Source organism: Hyperoodon ampullatus (assembly GCF_949752795.1).
Source record: "Hyperoodon ampullatus genome assembly, chromosome: 15".
NCBI classification, from domain to species: domain Eukaryota; kingdom Metazoa; phylum Chordata; class Mammalia; order Artiodactyla; family Ziphiidae; genus Hyperoodon; species Hyperoodon ampullatus.
The window spans coordinates 11,379,888-11,407,039 of NC_136928.1; the positions used below are offsets into that span (position 1 = coordinate 11,379,888).

A 27,152-nucleotide genomic window follows, 5' to 3' on the forward strand; every position below is an offset into this window, starting at 1 on the left:
TAAAGCAGACAGCATCAGACAGAGCCACATGGATGCTGAGTGTCCCAGCCCACTTCTCCTCTCATTTAAATTAAACCCTAAGGTCCCGTTCCTTTAGAAAACTTACAGGATTTGAGATTTTTATGTTTTTTTAAATTTTTTTAAAATTCAAACAGAAAGTCACAAAAATTATAATCATCCTCATCTGTTCACTCAGTCCCATGTAATTAATTTTTTTATCTTGATCTTTTGTTAGCACTTTTATGAATTCATCAGTCTTCCATTAGAGTTCTGAAAATGCTTATTCATCAGTTCAGCAGTATCGTCAGTTACCAGAAACCTGTACTTGTCAGAGTCTTTTCCATGAATTCCTTGAAGATGAAACCCTTTTATAGGAACATTTTTGCAAAAGCATCAGAGTACACCCAGAACTGTCTGTAAATGACAAAAGACTTAAAAATGGCCACGGTTAAAGATTTTATGAAAGTTCATAATAATTTATCTGTTTTTAACATCAGGATTGTTCAGCCATCTTTTCTCCTTCACTTTGCCAAATATTTATTGCAGTGACTGGTGCATTTCTTTTCCTCCTTATTTGGCTATTTCCTGAGGGCTGCAGCTATGTGAGTTACACGTTATGTTTTCCAAATTCAATTCGACAAATATGTAATCAAGTACCAGACATTATGATAGATGTTACTGGGCTTACAAGAAGGTGTGTCCCTACCCTCTGGGACCTCAGCTATTTAGAAGATTGATTTGCACCAGCTACAGGCTCATCGGCAGTCTGACAATGGTTAAGAGTTATTAAGTACAGGGCTTCCCTGGTGGCGCAGTGGTTGAGAGTCCGCCTGCTGAGCCAGGGGACACGGGTTCGTGCCCCGGTCCGGGAAGATCCCACATGCCGCGGAGTGGCTGGGCCTGTGAGCCATGGCCGCTGAGCCTGCGTGTCCGGAGCCTGTGCTCCGCAACGGGAGAGGCCACAACAGTGAGAGGCCCGCGTACTGCAAAAAGAAAAAAAAAAAGAAAAAAAAAAAAGAGTTATTAAGTACAAAAAAAGCGACAACTTGAAGGGAGGTAGGGTTTGGAGTCGGGAGAAAGGGCTCTGGGTGAGAACGCAGGAGACTCCATTCTGGCTACCACTGAGGAGTTGCTAGGTCCTGCTGGCCCAGCCCCTTAACTTCCCATGGCTGTTTTCATCCTAGTAGCCAGCAAAGGCACAGGCGGAATTAAAATGAAAGAGGGCCTGATTATATCATGTAAGATATTTGCAAACCTTTAGACAACTTGGTGCAAGGGAATAGACAAAACCCTGACTAGGAATTGGAATTCCTGGCATCTGATCCCAGTTCTGCTCTGATTGGCTTTGTGATCTTGGGCAAATTACACCTTTCTGGACCCGAGTTTCGCCATAAGAAGAATAGCAATAATAACACCCACCATGGCGTTATTATACCATTTTCATAGCTAGCTCTCAGGGTGGTCGTGAGGGTCAAAGGGTCCACAGCCGGGACTGAGTGGGCAGACTGGGAAGAAATCAACAGGATCCCTCACTGGGGTGAAGAGGAAAAGGAAAAAGGTAACTGGAGCAGGCCGACCAAGAGATGACGAAGAGAGATGGGCCGGTCAGGAGCCAAGCAGAATGGGGAAGAAAGACAAAGTCAGAGACTCACAGCGAAGTGAGAGTGAGGCCAGAGCACACAAAGATCTGTGACATGTGCGTCCAGCTTAAAAATCGCTCCAACTTTGTGGGTCAGACATTACGTATCAGTAAGGTGGAAATAATCATGCGTTTGACCCTTAAAGGTTGTGTCTAGCTGGTTTGTGCCCTCATGCCACATGCCTCTCCACCGTACACGTCAGACACACTGTGATCCCAACACAACTGGCATCGCCAGAGCCTTTGCTCTTCGAGGTCTGCCTTTAGGGCAGGGTGTTCTTTATGTCCCTGGCACCGAGTAGGAACTGAGCTAGTGTCTCTGGATTATGAGTCCAGTGAACTGTGAAAAGGACTTGGTCCTGTCAAGTCCTTGGGAAATGACAAGATGCCTGTTTAGAACAGGTTAGGAGTAAGCTTTCTTGAGAGTAGGGTTATGACTGTTCTTAGACCTATGATCCCATTTTATAAATTTGAAAAGCTACCATTTCAGGGCTGGTTCCCCCCAAAATAACAATCAACCATAAATCATTTTTTGAAGTTTTATTAAATCATTTAGACTTGAAAGAAGTCACAATAGTTAACGCACTTAAGTGCGTTCTATACACCACCAACCCAAATGGATTGAGTTCAGAATTTTTATAAATAAAAAATAAACATATTTACAGTGAAAAATAAAAACATGTTAGCAAGTTAGATGATTAAACTGTTATCTACAGTCAGTTTGGGGAAAATACCAACCTACAGTATTATATTTAAGACACTTAAAGATTTCATTAGATTTTAAAAGTCCATAATTGAAGAAGTTAGTTATAATACATGATTCATTTCTTACTACGGCTTTTTTCCTCCCCAAACCAGAACTTTTGACCAATTTACACAAAAAGCTTCATTTTCCCTTTACTGGAGGTAAAAGTACAAAAAGCTCTTAAACTCTCCCTAGAACCATCTAAGGAATAAAGCTATTTAATGCTACAAACGTCACTAGAAAACTAGCTATGGACATAAACCACTATACAATTTGTGCTACTTGTCCTCCAAAATAATGCAGATTCCTCATTTACCCACCAGGGACAAAAATGGAGTCAGCTTTTTTGGAAATCAGTTTCAAAATCACCACTGTATCTCTAGAAAGTGTATTTCTAGAACAGTCTAGTTACTACATGTAGGGACTTTCATTTTTCTGTACTACAAAAATATTTCCATTTTATAATTCTCTCTATACATTTGAGGGGTTGCTTCCACCTCCTTAGACAAAACGTGAGGGCTAGGATGCTTGGCCGGCCGATTTCAAGAGACCAACAAAGGAAAAGGACCACGTGTGATTTAGTGACAGCCCTCTCCTTGAGCAGAGCAAAAATCAAGAGTTGGCTCAAAGGTCTGAGCTCCAAAACCCAGTTTAAATTTGATTTAGAAAAAGTAGTCCAAAATGAAACCGAGCGAAGAACGAAATTTTCAAGTTCACGATTTTGGAAATCAACATTCCTTCGGAGTGGGCTATTCCGTGTCACCCGTTAGGAAGGTGAGCAGAGCTTAAGGCTAATTGCTTGGCAAAGGGCTATGGGAGCTGCTGGAGTGTCTTGACTGTTTTGTTCCTGATGAGCTCATGGAGCGAGACCTCTGTCTGAGAACTGTTTTTCCTGGAAACTCCAAGTCCTCGAATATAGCATTTTCAATAATGTTTGCAGCTTCAGGCCGTTCCGTAGGGGATGGGGACAGCATGTCTTGCACCATTTCATACTGAAAGATAAAAAACTGTTTTGTAATAAAAGGGCCACTAACCAGCTGCCTAATTCAGAAGTCAGCCAAATGTTTCTATAACTATATTAAGTTTGCGAGCCAGTTTCTGACACAACTTCTCAACTCTGCTACTGAAATACAAAAGCAGCCACAGGCCATATATAACCAGGTGGGCCTGGCTGTGTTCCCATAAAACTTTATTACCAAAATAGGCAGCAGGTTGGATTTGGTCTGTGGGTCATAGTTTGCCCAACCCCTGCTCCAAACACACATGGACCATTTTGGGGTAATTGGTTGTTTTCTAACATATAATAAAAGGTCTTCATTCACATCTTTGAAACGCAGGCATACACTGACTTTTAAAATAAATTCATCTTACAATTGTATGTGAATGTACAATTATCTCAAAGATTTCAATTAAAAATTAACCATGCCAGTGATCAGTACCTAGCCCTGTTTACTGATTTTTTGAACCCCTTTAATATAACATGGATTCTGATGAGCCCCCCCAGGGATTGATTCATCGACTTTGCAAAATACATAAAAGAATAGTTTTTATATATTTCATTTTAGGCCGGCATATCTCTATATTGTTATAAAGTTCATTTTAAACGCAACCCTTCGTTATAATACTAAAAGATCATTTAGACATTTTCCAACTTGATGATTAGCCACACAGTCTCATTTACCTAAACTTAATTTACTAAGAAAATTCAAGATTTATCAACACATAAATTTTAAAGTGAAATCTTTATGGACATATTATGAAATAAACAAAAGCTGCAAAAAGAAACTTCAAAAATTCATTACACACAGTTTTCACCATCAAGACCAGCTTAATTTTCCCTTTCCACTCTTCTGGACCATTTACTGTGTCACTCTGAGGGGCATAACTCCAACACACAAAATCAGTGGAAATTAGTGACTTTTTAAAAAAAAACAAGCCAGTTTTTAAGATCTCTCCCAAATTCACTAAGATAAAGAAATTAATGGCATGATCATAATGGCAACTCTACGGCTGTGAGGACGAGCTAGGAGTCCAGCCTTATGGAAACGCAAGGTTGTTACAATTCCCAGACGGGATGTCATGCAGCTTGGAGCACAGTGCACTGGGCTCAGGACCTGGGACCGAGTCACAGCCTTTGGTTTTAACAAGTTGTGTGTTCTTGGGATCAGGTCCCTTTCCTCTCTAGACCTTAGGCTTCCTCATCTGTAAAACGGGGAAACTGATGAGCTGACTGCTAAGGACGCTTCACGCTCTAAGTAAGATTCTAAAGAAAAGAAAAGATGAGAATTAATACCAACCTCACGAGGATATTTCTGAGTAAAGAGTGGTGGAAATTTGAGATCTCTTACATCAGTTAAGATCTGAAAAGAAAGAAAAGTATTACTTATCTTTAAATCTATTTTGATATGTGGATCTATTTAAACATAGAGAGATTTTTTTTAATTTTATTTATTTTATTTATTTTTGGCTGCGTTGGGTCTTAGTTGCCGTGCAAGGGCTTTCTCTAGTTGTGGCGAGCAGTACTCTTCGTTGCTGCGTGCGGGCTTTTCTCTAGTTGCGGTGAGGGAATTCTCCAAGAGCCCTATTCTTAAATATGAATGGACAGCTAAGGATTATCAGCATGAGAAACATACACACACACAAATCATTAAAAGACTCAGAGACGTTGGTAGGGAGGGAAGTAAGTGTGACTATAAGGGGGTAGCAAGACGGAGTTCTCTGTGTTGATGTGACACTTCTGTATCTAGACTGCAGTGGTGGTTACACAAACCTATACTGAAATAATATAATATGGAACTATATACATACACTGTACCAATGTCAAGTTTGTGTTGTACTGTAATTATGTCAAATGTAACTGTCAGCAGAAAGTGGGTGGAGGGTATCTCTCTGTCTTTGCAACTTCCTGTGGATCTATAGTAATTTCAAAACAGAAAGTTAAAAAAAAAAAAAAACCCAGAGGAAAGAGACAATATGGGGGAAGAAAACTTAAAATATATACATACACGTAATTGAGATTCTCAGCAATGTGAAGATACTGAATTCATGTAAACAGAGCAAAATACTATAAAAATGGAACAATCTTGGACAATAAAAACTGGATTGTCAAAATAAAGGACTTAGGAAAGTTAGAATAACAAGTTAAGGAACTCCTGCAAAAAATAGTACAGTGCTTCCCTGGTGGCGCAGTGGTTAAGAATCTGTCTGCCAATGCAGGGGACATGGGTTCAAGCCCTGGTCTGGGGAGATCCCACATGCCATGGAGCAACTAAGTCCGTGCGCCACAACTACTGAGCCTGCGCTCTAGAGCCCGCGAGCCACAACTACTGAGCCCATGTGCCACAACTACTGAAGCCCACACGCCTAGAGCCCGTGCTCTGCAATAAGAGAAGCCACTGCAATGAGAAGCCTGCGCACCATAATGAAGAGTAGCCCCCGCTCGCTGCAATTAGAGAAAAGCGTGCGTGCAGCAACAGAGACCCAACACAGCAAAAAATAAAATAAATAAAATTTTTAAAAAATAGTACAAAAAGACACAGATGGAAAATAGGAGGGAAAAAAATTAGGCATTTTTAGGATTAAGTCAGGAGTTCCAGGAAAAGAAAAAAAATAGAAAAATTGGAGAATTTATCAAAAATAATATAAGAAATTTACTAGAACTGAAGGATTCACCTCTTCTAACTGAATCTACCAAGTGCTAAGTACAATGGTGGGAGGGGGAGAAGATCAGTGAAAGGACTAAATTTTATAACAGCACTGATAAAACTAAAGCCCTAAAGATTCCAGAAACGAAAATGTAACAGGTCCAAGATACCCTATATTAAAAAATCAGGCATCAGAATGGTTTCTGCTTTTCAACAGCAGTGCTAGAAGCTGTAAAGAAATGGGGCAATGCTCTCAAGGTTCTGAAGGAAAGTTATTTTCCATCTAGAATTGGAACCTGGCCAATTTATCAGTTATGTATGAAAGTGGAAAAAAAAGGTACATTTTCAGATACCCAAGGACTCTAAAAATTTCTTTCTCATACATTGTTTCTGAGGAATTTACTGCAGAATGTGCTCCAGCAAAATAAAAGAGTAGTGCAAGAAAATAAAACAAAGCAAAACATGGAAGCTAGGAAACAAGGGATCCAAGCCAGGAGAGTAGGGAAGTGCATCCTTGGATGACAGCTTATAGGAGGTCTAGGGGGCAACTGGTCCAGCCTGGAGAACAAAGCTTTGAGAAGAAAGACTCCAGGGGAAAACAAATCAAATCAATCAATCAATCTATCAATCTATCTATCAATCAATCTATCTATCTATCTATCTATCAGGATAAGCTATACTGAAGCACAGAGAAAATATTGTTTGATACGTGACAGACTTTTGCACATTTGTTAAAAATTACAGCAAAGGTTCATAGAAAACTAAGCAATTGAGAAAAGGCAATTCTGAAAAAAAGGATTGTATCAGAAAGAAAAGAAAGTCACGGTACATTATCTGGTCTAGCATAGAACAATATTTGCATGGCTTAATTTAACCAAAAAATTTTTACATAACTACATATTTTAGAAAATGTGTTTATTGAAATAAAATTCACATAAATAAAATTCACCATTTTAACCATTTTAAAGTGTATGATTCTGTGACTTTTATTCTATTCACAATCTTGTACAACCATCACCACTCTCTAATTCCGGAACATTTTCATCACCCAAAGAAAAACCTTGTACTTATTAAGCAATCACTCTCCATCCCCTTCTACCCCCAGCTCCTGGCAACTACTAATCTACCTTGTCTCTATGGATTTGCCTATTCCGGACATTTTGCATAAATGGAATCATCCAGTATGTGGTCTTTTATGTCCGCTTCTTTCACTTAGTGTGATGTTTCCAAGTTTTACCTGTGCTGTAGCATGTATCAGTATTTCATTTCTTTTTCATGGCTGAATAATATTCACTGTATGGGTAAACCACATTTGCTTTGCCATTCATCAGCTGATTGACATGCGGGTTGTTTCTACTTTCTGGCTATTATGAAAATGCTACTATGAACATTTGTGTACAAGTTTTTGTGTGGACCTATGTTTTCATTTCTCTTGGGTATATACCTAGGAGTAGAACTGCCAGGTCATATGGTAATTCCATGTTTAACTTTTTGAGGAGCTGTCAAACTGTCTTCCACAGTGGCTGCATCATTTTACATTCTTACCAGCAATGCACAAGGGTTCTAATTTCTCCATCTCCTCGCCAACACTTCTTTTCCATTTTTGGTTTGTTTTGTTTTATTCTAGCCATCCTAGATGGTGTGAAGTGGTACCTCACTGTGATTTTGATTGCCATTTCCCTGATGAATAATGGTGTTGTGCTTATTGGTCATTTGTAATCTTCTGCAGAGAAATGTCTGTTCAAGCCCTTTGCCCATTTTTTAATGGGGTTGTCTTTTTGTTGTTGAACTTCAATAGTTCTGTATATATTCTGGATACTAGAACCTTATCAGATACATGATTCAAAAATATTTTCTGTGGGTCGTATTTTCACTTTCTTTTTTTAAATAAATATATTTATTTTAATTATTTATTTTTGGCTACATTGGGTCTTTGTTGCTGAGCGCGGTCTTTCTCTAGTTGTGGTGAGTGGGGGCTACTCTTTGTTCCAGTGTGTGGGCTTCTCATTGCAGTGGCTTCTCTTGTTGTGGAGCACGGGCTCTAGGTGCACAGGCTTCAGTAGTTGTGGCTCGCCGGCTCTAGAGTGCAGGCTCAGTAGTTGTGGCACATGGGCTTAGCTGCTCCGTGGCATGTGGGATCTTCCCAGACCAGGGCTCGAACCCGTGTCCCCTGCATTGGCAGACAGATTCTTTTTTTTTTTTTTTGGCAGGCAGATTCTTAACCACTGCGCCACCAGGGCAGCCCTATTTTCACTTTCTTGATAGTGTCTTTTGATGTCCTTATAACTACACGAATTTTTTTTTAAATACTTGGTTTTTTAAATTCATTTAAATTTATTTATTTTTGGCCACACCGTGAGGCATGTGGGATCTCAGTTCCCTGACCAGGGATCGAAAGTGAACCCGTGACCCCTACAGTGGAAGTGCGGAGTCCTAACCACTGGACCACCAAGGAATTCCCCATAACTACTTAAATTTTGATGCCATATGATTCCTGATCCTTTAACGTATGTTGGGCCTGTTTTATTTTCCTTTCTGGAAGCTTTTAGTGCCTTTACCTCTGGTATTCTGAAATTTAGCCACTTTGATTTTTAAATTATTTTCTTTTTTTCTATTTATTGTATAGAACACTTGGTAGGTCCTTTTGGTTTTATGTGAGAACTACATTCTGTTCTACCATGGCCAGGAGTCAACAGATAAGGTCTAACACTGATAAATTAAGAAATGGTGATAAGGACATAAACTTTGCAAATACGGAAGTAAGTACAGGGACAACAGCTGGAAAAGTGGAGGGTAACCACTTATGAAGTATGGGGAAGAATGCGACAGAGGTCTACTTTGAAAAGACTTTCAGTACTGTTTTCCTTAAAGGCCATCATCTTGGTTTATTTTGAGAGGGAAAAAAAACCTAATCATACTTAGTTTGCCACCTTTTAAGTGTGTGAGTGTATGGCCACTTGTCCTCTGGAAAATGCTTCTCTGACCAACCAACACCGTCACCCTCACTCCCTTACCCTGTGCTTTGCACTTACTGCAAATTTGAGTGCAAGATATCGTTAAGTTATGATGAATTTAAGCAACAACAAGGAACAGACAACTCAACAATTTTTGAAGACTGAGCTTTCTGTGGAAGCAAACAGTTGACAAATCCTTTCTGCGTCACTCACGTGACCTCTTCTACATCAACCAGTCTGCTGGTATTAGGAGTAAGTTACTCTTCTTCTAAAACTCTTTCTTTTGTGAATTTAAGATTTAATATTTTCTTTCTCTACCTTTTTTGAGGGGGGAACACTTACCCTGACCCTCTCCATATGAGTGCCGAATGGGTACAGCAATTCAAAGAGAATGAGGCCTAAAGAAAAGATGTCCACTTTATGAGAGTAGTTGTTGCCATGAATCTGAAATCCCAAACAAAGAAGAAATATTAGGAAAACATCCACGGAGATAGTACAACGGATAATACGGCATCAGTGAATCCAGATATTCACTCAGTCTCTTCTTGGTTTAAGTGTACGGGGAGAAATGTTAGCTAAGAGTTAAGCATCTCTCAAGCCTCTTTTCTTCAATTCACCACAGCAAGAGTAATTAAAGTACTCAGCATTACAGAAGGAAGCCCAGGTATAGCTCTGAGATATGCATCAGTAAAATAGGCCCGGCAGAAACCTGGAGCCAGGAGCCAGGAAAAGCTGCTCCCCCTACCCCTGGGGTGAAGTTTTTCAAAGCGAGCACTATCTAAAGCAAATCTCTCATTTCTAACCATCTTAGTCCTCACCTATTTTTATGAGAAAATCTTCATTACTCCAAACCACTAATCAACCGTGGTTAGCCCTCATTACGGCACTTAATTATGGACTTCACTGCATTCTTGGTTGTATTTTTCATGTGTGTTATTTCTTATTCTTCACAACTAGATTATAAAGTCCTGGAGGGAAGGGAACTGCTTCTTTTGAATTCTCACCATCCAGCATTGGGCTAAGTACAGAGAAGGCCCTCAATAAATACTTACTTGTTAAAATGAACAAACGAATTACAACCCAACTACTCTATTAAACAAAGCCTCATTCAAATTAGAAGTGACCTCCTGGGGACTCAGAAGAACCCTTTTATTTGGGAAAATAACTCTAGGCACATAACGACATTTGGCAAAGGCCAAGGAAGCCCTCCCTTTGGGAATACTCACACCAGCATTTCTTGTTGGGGGGGTCACAAGGTATTTGTCAGGGATGAGGAACCCTTTACAACCTCCTCTCTAAACTACACTTGATACCTGTCTCCCTGGTTCCTTCTGAGACCCAGCCTGCCTTTCTGCTTATAGACTATCAGGTGGGAAGTTCCAGTGACTGCATCAGGCTACACCATCTTCCTCTCTTGCCTTAGCTGTTACTGGGGTCTGGGAAGTATTCAAAGAAAATATGTTCAAAACAGAGTTTACAGGGGTACAGTGAAAAGGACACCTCATACACTATCTGGAGAATATTAATTAACACACCTTCATGAAAGCAACCTGGCAATAAATGTTTACTACCATTTAATGGTTCTATTTAAATTTCATCCACCCCAGGGGTAGATGGAAATGCAGACAGAGATTTGTACACAGGGATGGTTATCACAGTGATATTCCTAACAGCAAAATGTCTAAGTCACTAAAACATCCAAAACAAATGTTTCCCTTCTTAAACTCACTTTTAATAGGTAACACATTCACATGATTCAAAAAGAAGTATACAGTCAAGCTTCCCTCCTGTCCATCCCTTATCTGCCCAGTCTCCACCAGTCACTTCTCCTCTACCTACCACCCCCAAAACTATTTGTTTCTTGTACATCCTTCCAGAGTTCTTTATATAAACATAAGCAAGTATATAGCTATCTTTCCCTCCTTTACACACTATACACACATTTCTGCCCCTGGCTTTTTTCACTTAAGAGATTCTTTTTTAACTTTTACCTACCTAAAAATGCCGAATTTCTTTTATACGAATAACTTTATGGCCAGAAACATGATTTGTGGGTCACAGCTATTTTTCATCCAAACTGTAAATGTTGATTTATTGTCCTCCAGGGTTGAGTGTTATAGAAAACAAGCTCTTTAAGCTGTAACGTGCTTTTTTTTCGTACCTAAATACTTACATTATTTTTCCCTTATCTTGAAATTCAAGATGTCTAAGTATAGGGTTCTATTAAAAAATTTCTTTAATTAAATAAAAAAAATAAAATTTACGCATAAAAAAGAAAACACGTGAATAATGCAAACAACTCAAGAAGTCTAAAAGGATACTGTACAACAGTAAAATAAAGGCCAGTTCCTGTGACTGGTCTCTGATATAACCTTCCAAAGATAAACTAATCCATCAGTTCTCAAAGTGTGGTCTGTGGATCCCTGGGGACTCCAACACCCTTTCAGGAGGTCTACAAAGTCGAGACTGTTTTCATAATAATTCTAAGACATGATTTGTCTTTTCACTGTGTTGACATTTGCACTACTGAACCAAGGCAGCAGCACCGAACCATACTAGTAGTAATTATGTTCTTCAATGAAAGGAAGGAAGAAAGGGAGGGAGGGAGGAAGACAGTTTCACTTAAAATGTCCTTGCTGAAGCAGTAAAAATTATTCATTTTATTATATCTTCCCCCTTAGGTATGCATTTTTTTAATATTCTGTGTGACAAAATGGGCAGTATTCATTAAGCATTTCTGCTCCACACCGAAGTACAATGGTTGTCTCAAGAGAAAGCATTTGTGCAATTGTTTGAGTTACTATATGAACCAGATGCTCTTTTCATAGAGCTCCATTTTGACTTGAAAGAACAACTGGTAGACAAACTGTGGTTATTCATACTTGGATACCTGACAGATATTTTCTTAAAGATGAACAAAGTGAGAATGGAACTTCAAGGAAGACTGACAGTATTTGTTGACAAAAATAAAAGTTGAGCTTTGAAGTGAATGTCAGAATTTTGGAAAATTTGTGTCCATCACTGGGAACCTGACAGCTTCCTAATACTTAAAGCCTCTTCTGGTGAGATTGGTGGTGATATTAACCAGAGTGATTTTTTTAATACTGTATAGTGAATTGTGACAACTTTTGGAAAAGATGCATAACTTAGGGAACCAATAGTTTCCAAATGACCAATGCACAATTTTATAAAATCATGTGTGGGTCAAAGGTCCATTCAATGTGCAAAATGGACCAACGGACGTTAAAGTAACAGAATACAAAATGTTCACTGCTATGGTTTTAGATTCAGGGCAAATGACTCTTCAGAAACTTTTGCTTATTGTATTTTGATATGCTGTCAAAGAAGAATGCCCACAACTACCTGAAAATGGTATTAAAATATTCCTCCTTTTCCAACTGCCTATCTATGTGAAGTCAGATTTTCTTCATATACTTCAACCAAAATAACATAGTGCAAGGGATTAAATGCAAGAGCAGATATGAAATCTCTTTTAAGTCAGACAGTAAAGAGCTTTACAAAAATGTAAGTAAATGCCACTCTTCTCACTAGTTTTCTTTTGGAAAATATTTATTTTTCAGAAAATATCTTGAAGATGTGATAGATTTAATATTGTCATTTTTAACTGAATTAAAAATTTTACAACTTTCTGTTTTAATCTCTAATATGGCAAATACTGATGGATAAAATTCCTTAAGAAAAATTCTTGAGCTCTCTATCATGTTTACAAGTATAAACAGGCATTGATCAGAAAGTCTGAGAACCGCCGATCTAAGCATATGTAAGCTTGTGAATACCATCAGCGTAGTGGTGGCCAGGGATGCTGTGCTGAAGCTCCCAGGATGCCTTGCTCCCACCACTCTTCCAGTCTCTGTTCAGTTTATGGAACTTTTCCTTGGAAGACTAAGCATCCCACAAGGCAACATAGCTCAGCCTGTCCACCTTTATTTCCTGCCATGGTTCATTCTGGAAGCTGCCTGTGGATTATTGTAGAGAACAGCTTAGAACACTACCTCCAGCTGGCTCTGAAAACAGTTCCTGCATAGTTCACACAGGGTGAATGACAATTAAGTTTGGGAGGAGGACATTCAAAATCTCATTCTAAGTTTCTGGTTGCTGTCAGGTTCCAGTTCAGAGGGTGAGCACATTTCATGCATTTTTAGTATTTTTCTTCCTCCACACCCCAATCCACGTTGTGGAATTGTACCCTAGCTGTGTTGCCTGTGGAACACTTCTGCCAGTTTTCATCATTTTCAGCTTTTATTTTATTGGGTATTTTAAACACAGCACGGATGGAGATTCATGGAGCACATCTAGCTTGCTGCCACCCTAATTAAAAATCTATTTATTCCTCAGAAGGAAAACGAAAGGCGCACCTGTTCTGGGCTCATATACAGCTTGGTCCCCACTTGTCCTGTGTGTCTGGGGTACCCTGGCATTGGGGTCAGGACCAGCTGGTCTTCTTCATCCTGGTCCATTGCAGTCACCAATCCAAAGTCTCCAACCTTGACCACATCATCCACTGTAAAGAATATGTTGGAAGGCTGGAAAAAAATGAAACAGACAAAAGCATGGTGGGTGTGTATGGAGGAGAGACAGTGAAGAGAATTATTTAAATGACTACAGAAAATAAACACAAGACACTAGATATTCTCAAGCATGTTTCTCTTTACAATGGGCTAATATGAAAATAAAAACAATCCTTCAATGCTAGACAAGTACTGTGAGTAAAGAAGAGGCAAGGGTAGCAAAGGGAGTGAATATTTATTGAACATCTATTTATTCATTTAAATTTTATTTATTAATTTTTTGGCTGTGTTGGGTCTTCGTTGCTGTGCACGGGCTTTCTCTAGTTGCGGCGAGCGGGGGCTACTCTTTGTTGTAGTGCGGGGCTTCTCATTGCGGTGGCTTCTCTTGTTGCAGCTCTAGGCTCTAGGCACAAGGGCTTCAGTAACTGTGGCTCGCGGGATCTAGGGCGCAGGCTCAGTAGTTGTGGCGCACGGGCTTAGATGCTCCACGGCATGTGGGATCTTCCCGGACCAGGGCTCAAACCCGTGTCCCCTGCATTGGTAGGTGAATTCTTAACCACTGCACCACCAGGGAAGTCCCTGAACATCTATTTAAATAAATTCTTAGAGATTCACATTCCCTAGGGTCTAGGGTACTTAAACCTCAATCTCATTATTCTATATACTCTCCCTTGGCAAGCTCCTCTATATTTGTGACCTAAGCCATGATAATAATAATAATAATAATAATAATAATAATAATAATAATAACAAATGCATATATAGCACTTGCAATGAGCCAGAAGCTGATCTAAGTAGTTCATTACTATTAACTTATGTAACACAACGCTTTTAGTCCTAGTGGTCCCTCATTTCACAGATGTGAAAACTGAGGCCCAGAGAAGTTAAGTAAGTTGCCCAAGGTCACCCAGCTAGTAAGGGGTAGAGCAGGGATTCAAACCCAGGCAGTCTGGCTCCGTGAGAAAAGCACTTCTGCTCCACTGCCACGTGTCCAATTCTTGCCCTACGGTAGCTAATCACTACTATTTGGTGAATGAACGAAACAGACTGATCTTCGGGCTTGTGTCTGAGAGGGGAAGGTAGGCTGTCAAGGAGAATAAGAGCTCTTAACTACAATCTTGTGTTGCCTCTTCTAATACTCACAGGCTCCCATACACCCCACAACCCCCGTCCCGAGTTCTAAACTCTCATATGCAACTGCTCATAAGATACATCTAACCACAGGCTCCTCAAACCCAAAATCCCCTACATGAAATACATCGTCTTTCCCTAGAGCCTACTCTCAGCCCACGTGACCACCATTCATAGCCCTTGAAATAAGGGAAAAGGAAGCCATTTAGCTCACAAAAGTGACTTTCACTGGGCTTCAAATACTGCCAGACAGAAAACATTTTATTTCAAAACTCCAAAGTGCCATCATACAGTTTGGACTTTGAAACAATGAAGTTATTGCATACAACCAACATCTATAGTGATACCCTCCTACTTTCCCTCAAATAACCTTGTAAGAGAGACAGGATTAGACTGCCTTAAATTTCATCTTTCCTCCCCTCTCCGTGCTCTGCTGTCAGCTCTTATTTACCCAACACTAACAGACTTTTTTTTTTTTTTTTTGGTTCTCCAGCATCTTTCCATCCCCCTACGCTTCCACCAGAAGTATCCTGATGTGACTTTGAGGACTCTCTTCTTCTGGGCAGCAAGTCCATGGTTCATACGGGATGTTACCTAGAGGTTGCATCCAGAACTTGCATCCACCAATCAGCATAATCCCAGCCTCTGGCCAGGCGACTGGTTTAGGGATGCATATGTGTTCCTGGCTTATCGATTAGAAGAAAACCAGGTAAATCAACTATACTCCAATAAAAAATTAATTTAAAAAAAAAAGCTCATTTAAATGAAAAAAAAAAAAAAAAAGAAAACCCAGGACTTCTGATCAATAGCGGGGGAAAGTGATACTTTTCTCCCCAACATCTCCAAAAGACTTAAAACACGGAGCCCTGAGAACTTCTGGCAGCTATGTTGAGACTGATACGTGACAAACACGTGACCAAAATACAAAAAGGTTAGAGGGCCTAGAAGGTTTAACATTAGGCTCAATGATAGGTCAGAATGAACAGAATACATAGGTTTTCAACTGAGAATATGTATATATATAAAAAACTGAATCACTTTGCTGTTCACCTGAAACTAACACAACATTGTAAATCAACTGTACTTCAATAAAAATAATAAGTAAATAAATAAAATAAATGACTTTAATAGGAAAAAAAACCACATTGAAACCCTTGGGTGATGTTCCACAAAAACAGACCTTGAGGTCCCTGTGCATGAGCCCTTTGCCGTGCAGAAACTCCACCGCCTCCGCGATCTGTAGGAAGATGTGCAGACACACGCTCCTCTCTCTTTCCTCAATGGTGCAGCGGCTGTTCAGCCAGTCTTTGAGGTTTTCCTTTCTGCACAGCTGCATCTGGATGTAAAGATACACCTTTGGTGAACTGGGTTGGAGTTTTTCCACAGAGTTTTTAGTGAGATCTAAACTTAAAGTGGTTGGTCTTGAAGGAGAAACAGACAAAGGAGGTTCCGAGGACGACTTGCTACTGGAACGCGGGACTGCAGTTAGTTTATCAGCACAATGGTTGCCAATAGGCGGTCGGTTCGTTTTGGGCTCTTTGCTGGATGCGTTATCACAGCCGGAATCTTCAAATACTATAGAAGAGGAGGTTCGCTCCCTTGACCTTACATAAGGGGAAGCTTCAGAAGGACAAAGTTCAAAGGAGTGTCCCTCATCGTTGCCATCCCTAGTACCGTCTTCCCCCTCGCAGTCTGTAAGGCAGCTGTCCTGGAGGTTGCACGCCGCGTCCACCGACTCACTCGTGTCTCTGTGGCCCATTCCGGAAAATTCCAGAGGAGAGAACTGGCTCTTGGATGAACCTGTCTGGCCACAGGAAATCCCGACCGAAAAAGACCTACTGCTTCTTGGAGAAGGGGCTATGATTTCAATGCGTTCCTTTGTAGAGAAAGGATCCATTCTGCATATTTTAACGGATGGTGCATCCGCGGGACTAGGAGAGCTGAGCGGCCAGTCTGTGCTAAGAGTGGGAGAAGTACAAAGGGATGAGAGTGAATACATGTTGATTAAATTATGTGAGCTACATCCTTTGTTTGCTTATTTTTTTATTGATTGATTTTTATTGAAGTACAGTTGACTTACAGTGTTGTAACTACATGCTTTGTCTCCAAAGCTTCAACTATAATAAAGCCAGTTACCAAATGACAACATGGAAATTCAATGAAAACATGCCACAGGAGACAAAGAACATCACAGTCCATCCATTCCTTAATTGGAAATCTTGGTTTTACACTGGAAAACAGTTATCTGGGACTGTCATGCTCAGAACAGCCAAGGCCTATGTGCAAAACACAAAGCACAAAGGAACACCAAGGCCAGAACCCCTTGGTGGCCGTGATTCGGAAGCCCCCATCCAAATGAGGGCTTGAGACACAGGGTCACTTCACCTGGTCCTTCTGTGGTTTGGCTACTGGCTGTGTATATAAGTGTCACTGTAACTAGGTACCTCATGTGGATCTAGGGCTGTGTTTGGTACTTTCAGGCAGGAATTTTACTCCAGCTCTTTACTAAATAGTCTATTTGTAGCCTGCTTCCTTTTTGTTCTCATTTAGTAGTTTTTAAAAGGGCCTTCCTTCCTAGAGAATAGCATATTTAACATGGGAATTATCTTCAGGTTGCCTAAGTTCATGGGGTTTTTTTGCTTTTTGGTTTTTGGCCTCGCCGTGCGGCTTGCAAGATCTTAGTTTCCCGACCAGGGATCGAACCTGCGCCCTTAGCAGTGAAAGCGAGGAGTCCTAAACACTGGACCACCAGGGAATTCCCATAAGTTGATGTAATTTTTTTTTTCATGTGGACCATTTTTTAAAGTCTTTATTGAATTTGTTAAAATATTGCTTCTGTTTTATGTTATTTTGGGTTTTTTTGGTTTTTTTCGACTGCGAGGCATGTGGAATCTTAGCTCCCGGACCGGGGATTGAACCCACACCTCCTGCATTGGAAGGCAAAGTCTTAACCACTGGACCACCAGGGAAGTCCCAAGTTCTTGTAGTTTTAACTGCAAATAGTTTAAAACTACTTTAGAAAGGAGTTGTAAATTGCTAACTACTAAGAAACGAAATGAAAATTTAAAATAAAAAATGGAGACAAAAGCAGACAATATCTCTTATTGAGAAAGGCTACTGTAAATCCTTCAATGAATTATAAGTCATAGAGCTCTATCTACCAATGATTTTAGAAATTCATGTTCTGGACAAAAAAGAAAAAAAAGTTCATGTTCTAAAAACTAAATCAGCTTTTCACTTAACAAGTGACTAGAGAATGTTCCAAAACATGATGACAGAAACAGTAATCTGCTGTTATTTTTCTTTAAAAAAAATCATCTCTAAAGTTATAGAAAGGATATTTTGTTCATGTAAGCCAAAAACTAGCCTGAAATAAATACTAGTTTTTAAGTCTATATCTAACCAAGTTACCTTTCATCTTTCAGCCAAATTTCATCCATTTTTTCTTGCCACTTCTCTGGTGGTGCTTCCAACCAAGCATTGAAATATCTAACAATTCCTGGGTGTTCAAGCTTGGCTAAGGCTTTCACTTCTCGCATTACCTTTTCCCGAGCCAATTCCCTGAAACAGAGAAACAATGAAGACACTGAAGGTTGCTCGGATCTAAGAAGCAATCATATCCAAAGACAGTACGAAACAATAAAATAAAATTCTCCCTTGTTCTAAAATTGGAAACAGACGAGTCAGCCTAGTGGCATAATTCTAAGAAGCCAAAGAGTAAATAAGTCTTGTATTAGAAAAAAATATGTGTTTATAGTATTTCTTTTTTCTTCTAGAAATAAATGCTTACAAGTACATCTATCCATTCAAATAAAGAGTTCTTAGCTGACTAAAAATGAATGACTGAAGACCCTTGAAGACAATTGCTTAATGCTTGTTAATTAATAGGGGGATGAATAGGTGGAAGTGAAGTATTCAGAAAAGAGAGCTCAGCCTGGCAGCTCAGGAGGATGGAGAAGGACCAGCCCGACAAGGTACATACAACAATCCAAAAGGCTTGTACGAGCGCCTTTGTCTGTTTAAAGCCTCAACTACTGAATATCATAGGCAATGATGTTTATAACCAGAAAAGCATCTGGATTTGATCTTCTGCTTTGACAGCTTTTCTGATGGATCTAAGCTCACATTCTAGGGATCCCACCATCACCTGAAACAACATAATAAATATAAGTTATATCCTCTTCCGTCCCCAGGAGACAGTCAGCTACTCCCACTTTTCTCTCTGTGTTTCATTACTGTTAATGGTCCCACCCTGAGAATCCTGGTACGTTTCTGAATTTTCCATATTCAGTGACCAAATCCTATCAGCTCCTCCTTTTTAATTCCTGATACTCATTCCTTCCTCATCTACCTCCACGTCTGCTGCACTAATGCTCTGTATCTTAGGACTGAACTTCTGCAAAAAAAAAAAAAAATCTCCTAATGAACATGCTTGTCTCTTACTACATACCACCTCCACTTTGATCACGTTGTTCTTCTGCTCAAAGGCACAACTGTCTATGGAATAAAATCTAAACTCCTCTGCTTGGCATTTAAGGTGCTGGAACCCATCTTTGCCATCTTTCTTCCATACTCCCCTTCATTCTCTCTCTTTTTATTTTTTTGGCTGCACAGTGTGGCTTGTGGGATCTTAGTTCCCCAACCAGGGACTGAACCCATGCCCGCTGTGTTGGAAGGGCAGTCTTAACCACTGGACCGCCAGGGAAGTCCCTCCCCTCCATTCTTACCCTTGCTGCACTTGTGCCAGAATCCTCACTAACCTCTACATGCCCTGCAAATGTTTGCCTAGAGCCTATGCTCAGGCCATTTCATGTACTTGGCCATCCCTCCCCTACATGTGTGTCCACCAAGGGACAGGTTACCCTTGAACACGGCGCAGACAACTCTACCACCACAAGGCTGGCTTTCCTTGACTGCCTTTTGGCTACCTCTGCACTTTCTTCATGAGAAGCTACTTACTAAACTAAACCACAAGTCACAATCTTCCTGGCTTTGCAGTTATTTGAGTATATATATAAAGGTCTCCAATAGTTATAGATTCTTGAGGGCAGAAGCCTTTCTTAATCTTATATCCTATGTGGTACTTTGTACATATGAATATTTAAACTACTCAAAAATTATATACCAAAGCAAAGGATTAGTCCCATAGTACTCAGACTGTCCCATTCCTATGTCCCTATCTGTTGGACAGCATGTTTAACTGCTAATTAGGAAGACAGCCCAGAAATTAGTGCACATTTAATCAAGAATCCACAGGAGGCTTCCACAATAGATGAAAAGGACGGTGTTACTGAAAGCCCATCGTCTTAAGCATCACACTGTTCTGAGCCCAAAATTCCACTTCTAGGAATCTATCCTAAGGAAACAGATGTGATCAAAATTTTATATAAAAGATGAACAATGCCAAGTTTTGGGGTTTTTTTTGCCGTGCCGAGAGGCATGTGGGATCTTAGTTCCCTGACCAGGGATCAAACCCATGCCCCCTGAAGTGGAAGCACGGAGTCCTAACTAATGGACTGCCAGGGAAGTCCCCAAAGTTATTTATTTATTTATTTATTTTTGCGGTACGCGGGCCTCTCACTGTTGTGGCCTCTCCCGTGGTGGAGCACAGGCTCCGGATGCGCAGGCTCAGCGTCCATGGCTCACGGGCCCAGCCGCTCTGCGGCATGTGGGATCTTCCCGGACCGGGGCATGAACCCGTGTCCCCTGCATCGGCAGGCGGACTCTCAACCTCTGCACCACCAGGGAAGCCCCCCAAAGTTATTTTTAATTGCAACAAGTTGGAAACCTAAATATTTTAAAATAAGAAATGGTTAAATAAGATATGGCACAAGTATTAATTGGACTATTTTCCAGTCATAAAACACTTTCAATATATTTTAGCATTTCAATAACATACTCTTAATAGCAAGGAAAACACTGAGAATACAATGAAGGAAGCAACAGATAAAAACTGTACTGTATTGATAACTGTGCTACCAACTAGGTAAATTTATGACCAGAAAAAAAAAAAAAAACGAAACAAAAGAAAATACCCTAAAATGTTAGAAGTGTTTATTACTGGGTAGAGTAGACACGGATTGGTTTTTGTTTTAATACTATTCCTTATTTTCCACAATAAATATAGATTATTTTTAAATGGTGCTATGTATTAAAGTCTATAGTTATTAAAATGCACTATGAGAATGCCCTGAGTTGTTAAGAATCAAAAACAAGGGCATATTTTTTAAGTAGATACAAAGTGGTCAAAGTAGATGACATTTTTAAAAGATAGCTAGTTACCGGGTAGCACTGAGAATGTAAGATTCAGAAGGTCAGAAATTCTGTCTTCTATAGTCTCTATGGAGTATAGTAAGGACATATTGCCTATGAGATTAGATAATATAGTCCTAACTCCAAGTTTACTAAAAGTACCATCCATTACCTGTTGGGGAGACGGATTCTCTTGATAGCATAATTGCAGTCATCAACTTTGTTTCTAGCTTCAAAGACAACTCCAAACCCTCCACGACCCATACACTGAATCGGTTCAAAATCTGTTAGATAGCTTAAGAAAAAAAAAAAAAAAAAGTAAATTTTAGAAAGTTTGTAATAGTTTTAAATTTTGTACTAATAGTTCAATCTTATTTTATGATATATAAAAATGTATAAACTAAGTTTCCTAGAACTTATTTTAAGAGAGTGCAGTTTAAATTCTAATAGCATTCTTTGCTTTTCTGTCTGCATAAATGAAGCAAACACATTTAAATTTTGCCCCTGGGAATTTTATAAAAAATTTAAAAACGTCTGCTTAGTGGGGAGTCACTTGTTAATCACTTATTCTTACAGCCATGTTAGTACTGCTCTGTCCTATCCAATACTTTCCATCATCCATCAAAAGTTTATCCTTAATTCTCTAACCTTTTACCTCTTGTGGCATTCTGTATTCAAGTAGAAAATGTATTTTACTCTTATGCCAGTGCCTGTATATTTTATGGAAAAGATTTAATCAGTCCCATTACACTTATGTACGTTTTTAGCCAGAAATCTCTCTAGGAACCAAAGCTATCTGAAATTCACTGGGGTGCCTCAGGAGTCAGTGTGCTCATCACCAAAGGTATTTGGACAGAAGCTAACTCACCATCTGGCACTTACAGATGGACCTCCACTTTGTAGCCTATCTCCCCTGTTGACCTCTCTGATCTGCTCTGTATATTCCAGCCAACTTGCACCAGGCCCTCTCACAGCTTCAGGGCTTTTGCTTCTGCTATTTGCTCCAGTGGGATGCCCCACTTCTTTGGACTTAATAAAAAAACACTATTTTTTCTTTCATTCTGCTCATCTCACCACCTCTATAAGGCCTTCCTAGACCCCTATCTTAATGTTCTTATAGCACTTGGCACATACTACTTGGAACTGTTTAAACTTAGTCTCAATATTTTGCAGTTATTGATAAGCAGCTTTCTCTCTCCACTGCTACTGAATTGTAGGGACCTGGACTGCAGGAAAGAATTCTTTTTTCTCTTTGTATTTCCAAAGCAGCCTGGGCTCACCTGGCAAATAGAAGGTTTAACAAATATCTATCGAATAATGGATGAATTAATAAATGAATGAATGCATGCATGCGTGCTGTGGAAGACATTCTTCCAGCCATGTGAGGGGGAGTTGAATTAGATGATCTTTGGTGTCCCTTGTAAGGCTAACTTGATTACTTTATGACTTGCACACTCATATTCATTTAGCGGTTGGCTCAGCTTTAGAGCATGGTGTTAAGGAGGAGAGACAATAGATCCCAACCCTCCATGGGCCAATTACCTTCACAGAGAATGAAGAGTAATGATCTGTATCCCTAAGAATAGCTAGGCAAGGTACTTGAGTACAAATCCATCTCCCCAACTGCAAAAGCCCATGAAGTTCTTGTCCTACTCTTGGAGAGCCAATTGAATTATCTTCCTACATTAAAGAAAACACTCATATGAAAATGGATATATCTTTTGAAAGGAGAAACATCTTATATATGATTACAGATTTTATAAATATAAGTATCATCTTGCCTCAGGTCCCAACTTAGGACTTAAATTCATGACTGAATCCAGAGCTCACGTTCTTAGTAAGGCCTACAACATAGTAGGCACTCAATATACATCAGGTATTATACAGAGCTCCTGTATTTTTAAAAACAATCAGCTGTTCTCTTCATAGCGAATAACATGGAAGGAAAATTGAGTCTAATTCAATTTTAGAGGACATTATTCCAATTCTCTTCACAACAGCCTTACAAACATATGCTTAATCACCATACCCCACTCACCCTCCCATCTCCACCTGTCTCTTACTTACTCATGATTTATCATGACGCCCTCTTGAATCATCACAGCCAGAGTTAGTTACTTATAGCTCATGGCTTTTTTCCTTATATGTTTATGTTTTCTCTAGTATCACCTTCCCCTGTAGACTTTAAGCTCCTCCAGGGGATAGAACCAGTCTTTTTATGTCTCCCAAAGCCTGAGATACTGCACACAGTTGTTCAGAAAGATGTTGAATGAACAATGAATGGCTTGGGTAATGAACTGCCCATGGAGTTGATGGGCCCCTCTCCTCTCCCTCACTATAAGTCAGCATATTTATTAGCAAGGGTATTAAAGTCCTTACCACTTGCTAGTCACCTAGTACGTTTTGCTAAAACATACGGATTACAGCCAATTCTCAATTTTTGAGAAGATGGTATGAATGCAGCTTAGATTAAGTCCATAGATAATCAAAATAACCCACATTTTAGCTGTAATTTTCAATCTTTTCTGTCATAAAGCCATTTCCCTAGATAGTTATTAAGCAGTAAGTTTCATATAGAGCTTCTCCTTGTCCCTGTATCATGAAAGTGCTAAGCATGATATCAAAACGAAGGGGAAAAGTAGCAATAATCCATGTAAGAAAATTGAACCGCAGCACCATTTCTTGTCCCACAGAGCATCAAAATCTGTACACCTGACAGATCTGCTTACAGATTTCCTACTTTTATTTTACTTTTAAATTATTTGAATTGGCTGCTTTTTAAGTAACCCAACTCCCTCTTCTGTTTTTAAAAATGATCTATTCTATTGGTGTATTTCTCCCCAGTTTTCTGCTTCTTATTTTAGACAGAATAAGGATGAAATAAATAATTGAGGATTAAGTAACATAGAAGACTTATGCCATAGTCCAATAACATAAAAATTATTATTTGGTATTAATGCCAAGCCCAGTACATGGTAGACCCTCAATAACTATGTCATCTGAATAACAACTCAGTTTGGTGGCTGTAATTCTTTTCTTTTCCTTCCAGTTTTATTGAGAAATAATTGACATACATGGTGGCTATAATTCTAAACTTTTATGACACTCTACTTCTATCCCTCTTCTATGCCACCTTGAATCAGTTTAAGTAACTTGAGGGATATGCCTGTTTTATTTACCTAGTCATACATTAAAAAAAAAAACATTAAACAATATCCTAGTTTAGAGGTTGTTTCTTCTTTCTTAAGTGAAATACAGTCAGCATACAATATTATGTAAGCTTCAGGTGTACTACACAATGATTTGACACTTGTATACATTATGAAATGATCACCACGATAAGTCTAGTAATCATCTGTCCCCATAGAAAGTTACCGCAATATTATTAACCATATTCCCTATGTTGTATATTACAATCCCTGCGATTTATCATATAGCTGGAGGTTTAGAAGCAGATGTTGAATGAACAACTATTCTATTCTTCATCTATGTCACCCACCACTCACCCTCTCCCTTCTGAACCACCCATTCCTTCTCTGTATCTAAGGCCATTTCTTCCTGGATTTGAACAGTCAGCACCAGAAGCTACAGCATACATATATTTTATGAAAAGGCTCATACCGTGACACATATCCAGAATTTTTTATGTCATTCCAGCTACTGTCATTAGCTTCTCCACTGACAGAATCATATTTATTTTCAGTTTGACACTGAGTTTCAGATTCTTTCCTTTGCTGATAAGGTGGGGGAGAAAAAAAAAATCACTCTCAGTACAAAGCTGAATTGAAGTTAGCTAACAATACTAGGCTATAAGATAACACTGAAGAATAAATAATATTGAGAAAAATAAATGCATTACAAGAACATAAAACAACAGCATTTCCTTTGTCAAAGGGAAAGGGAATGATCAGGGTGGAGCCAGACTGCAATGGGTTGAGGAGTGAAGGGGACAAGGACGTGGAAGCAAGAGTATGGGCGACAATGATTTTAGGGTAAAACTTAAGGAAATGGACCCCTGGGTTCTCACATGCACACACGCACACGCGCACACACACCCTAAGTTTTCTATAGTCCCAACACTTTGAAAAAGATGAGGTTCTAAAAAATGTCTTACTCTGTGAGGATGAGGATGGAAGAGTCTGCGCACAATGAAAGTTGTTGCTACAATACAAAACAGAATGGTTCCAACTATTTCTTTCCACCAGTGTAAGAGGAGAACGGGATCCTTTTTGCGGATATTCTTGCTGTAATTCGGGTTGTCGAGAAATCTGACTGTGATCTGTGTGCTCCGTTTGTTCCTTTCCCTCTTGTAGTATGGCAGGTAATAACCATTATCTTCAAAAACAAACATTAAAAGGGTTTTTTTTAAAAAAGATAAACCAATATAGTTCCACCTTTAATTGCTAAAAATGATCTAATTTCCTATGACTTCTTTTTTTTTTTTTTTTCCGGTACTTGGGCCTTTCACTGTTGTGGCCTCTCCCGTTCCAGAGCACAGGCTCCGGACGCGCAGGTTCAGCGGCCATGGCTCACGGGCCCAGCCGCTCCGCGGCATGTGGGATCTTCCCGGACCGGGGCACGAACCCGTGTCCCCTGCATCGGCAGGCGGACTCTCAACCACCGCGCCACCGGGGAAGCCCTAATTTCCTATCACTTTTAACACGAATTCCTTTTTCTAAAGTTTCATCTCTTCTTTAGCACATTTCGACAGCCTCATTTATCCTACTCTTTCTTCTTTCTACACAAATATATTTTCCTTTATTCCATAAGCATCATACATTTTCTTTCTATTGAATAATAAGACTAAAAACAACCCTTAAGGGCTGGTCCATTCATTATCTCATTAATAATTCAATCCTTTAAATGCAAAAAAGAAAAAAAATTAGACAGTACTCAAACCTCCTCTGAGGATTTGAAACTTTACTTTCATTTAGCATCAATAAAATATCAAATTTTACCATGATGAGGAAAACATCTCCACCATGCTCTCTGGTTCCTTTCAGGCTGTCAAAATGAATTTGTCCTAGAAAGCAGCCTGTCCTTTTTACCTTCTATTTTATACCACATGGGCAGATTACACAATTCTCTTTTACCTTGTACTTTGATCAGTATCAGATAGACAGCTGTCTGTAGTTCAGAGCTCTCTGATTTTTGTTAAATCAATTTAAATTCTACAATAATTTCCCAGTTTTATCATCTAGGGTAACTGACGAGGAGTCTATGCTTTTGCCTAATGCAGATCTGAGCAATTTTTTTTTAATATCCAACTGTTCAAAAAACGTTCATATCTGAATATATCCTAACTTTAAATACACAGGAATGTGTTTCACGTCAAATTTCACCTATTGACTTTTGTACTAATTTTCCTCGTCTGAAAACAAAATTAAAATGAACCTGTCTTATAGCATTTTCACATAGCTCTATGGGAAACACCTATCTTCTTCATTATACAGACTGATATTATATAGACTATATTATATAAGCTCATATATATATATATATATAATGCTTATTGAACACTATTATTTGTCAGGCATGGTGCTAATTAAGACTGTGCATTATCTCATTTAGACCTTACAACAACCCAATAAATAGATATTAGGATTACTATATCTTTGTTTTACAGATGAAGAAACAGAGACACAGGTAAGTTAGGTGTGCCCAGCCTAGCATGTGGCAAAACCCTGGCAATCTGTCTTTGAAGCCTTGTACCCTTGGCCACCATTCACAGTATCTGCCTCCCAAGACATTTATTTTCTACCCTCCAACTGACTACTTTGCATTTGAATTCTATTCATTAATTTCAAATTAATAAGTTAAAATAAACAGAAAAATAAAAACAGCATTTTCAATCCAAGTGGAATCACACTTACCATATGGATACTGCAAGATTGAAAGTGCACCATTACTGTACTCTTCGTGAGAAAACTTATCATTACTAAGACATTTGTCAAATTCATCAGACCCCACCAAGACAGGAGTTCTGGAAGGAGAATCTAAAAGAAAATGGTAAAATCTTAACTGTTATGACTTTCATGAAAATGTGTGTGCCTCATTCATCCAAAAAACAGATACTCAAATAGCACAGCTCAGTTCAAATATGTAAGTCAAACAAATGGCCCAACGTTCTTTCTCTTGAAAAGCACCGTCTTGTAGAGAGATGAGTCATTTAAACGAGTAATTAAAATATGATGTGATATATGTGATAAAAACATATACATATATGTATATATATATGTACAGATATATATATGTATC

At 39.2% G+C, this 27,152-nt stretch overlaps 1 protein-coding gene across 1 annotated transcript in view; it reads right to left on the minus strand.

Moving 5' to 3' along the window:
- Positions 1–3,175: 3,175 nt before the first annotated feature.
- Positions 3,176–27,152, minus strand: part of EIF2AK3 (eukaryotic translation initiation factor 2 alpha kinase 3) — a gene marked incomplete at both ends in the record, with an annotated part of 62,007 nt that continues 38,030 nt past the window's right edge. Inside the window, 10 exons of the mRNA XM_079721444.1 lie at positions 3,176–3,376; positions 4,682–4,744; positions 9,325–9,426; positions 13,359–13,526; positions 15,823–16,600; positions 18,054–18,203; positions 21,067–21,189; positions 24,516–24,628; positions 25,009–25,229; positions 26,768–26,890. Of these exons, the coding sequence (XP_079577570.1) occupies positions 3,176–3,376; positions 4,682–4,744; positions 9,325–9,426; positions 13,359–13,526; positions 15,823–16,600; positions 18,054–18,203; positions 21,067–21,189; positions 24,516–24,628; positions 25,009–25,229; positions 26,768–26,890 (2,042 nt within the window). The remainder of the gene's footprint in view (positions 3,377–4,681; positions 4,745–9,324; positions 9,427–13,358; positions 13,527–15,822; positions 16,601–18,053; positions 18,204–21,066; positions 21,190–24,515; positions 24,629–25,008; positions 25,230–26,767; positions 26,891–27,152) is intronic.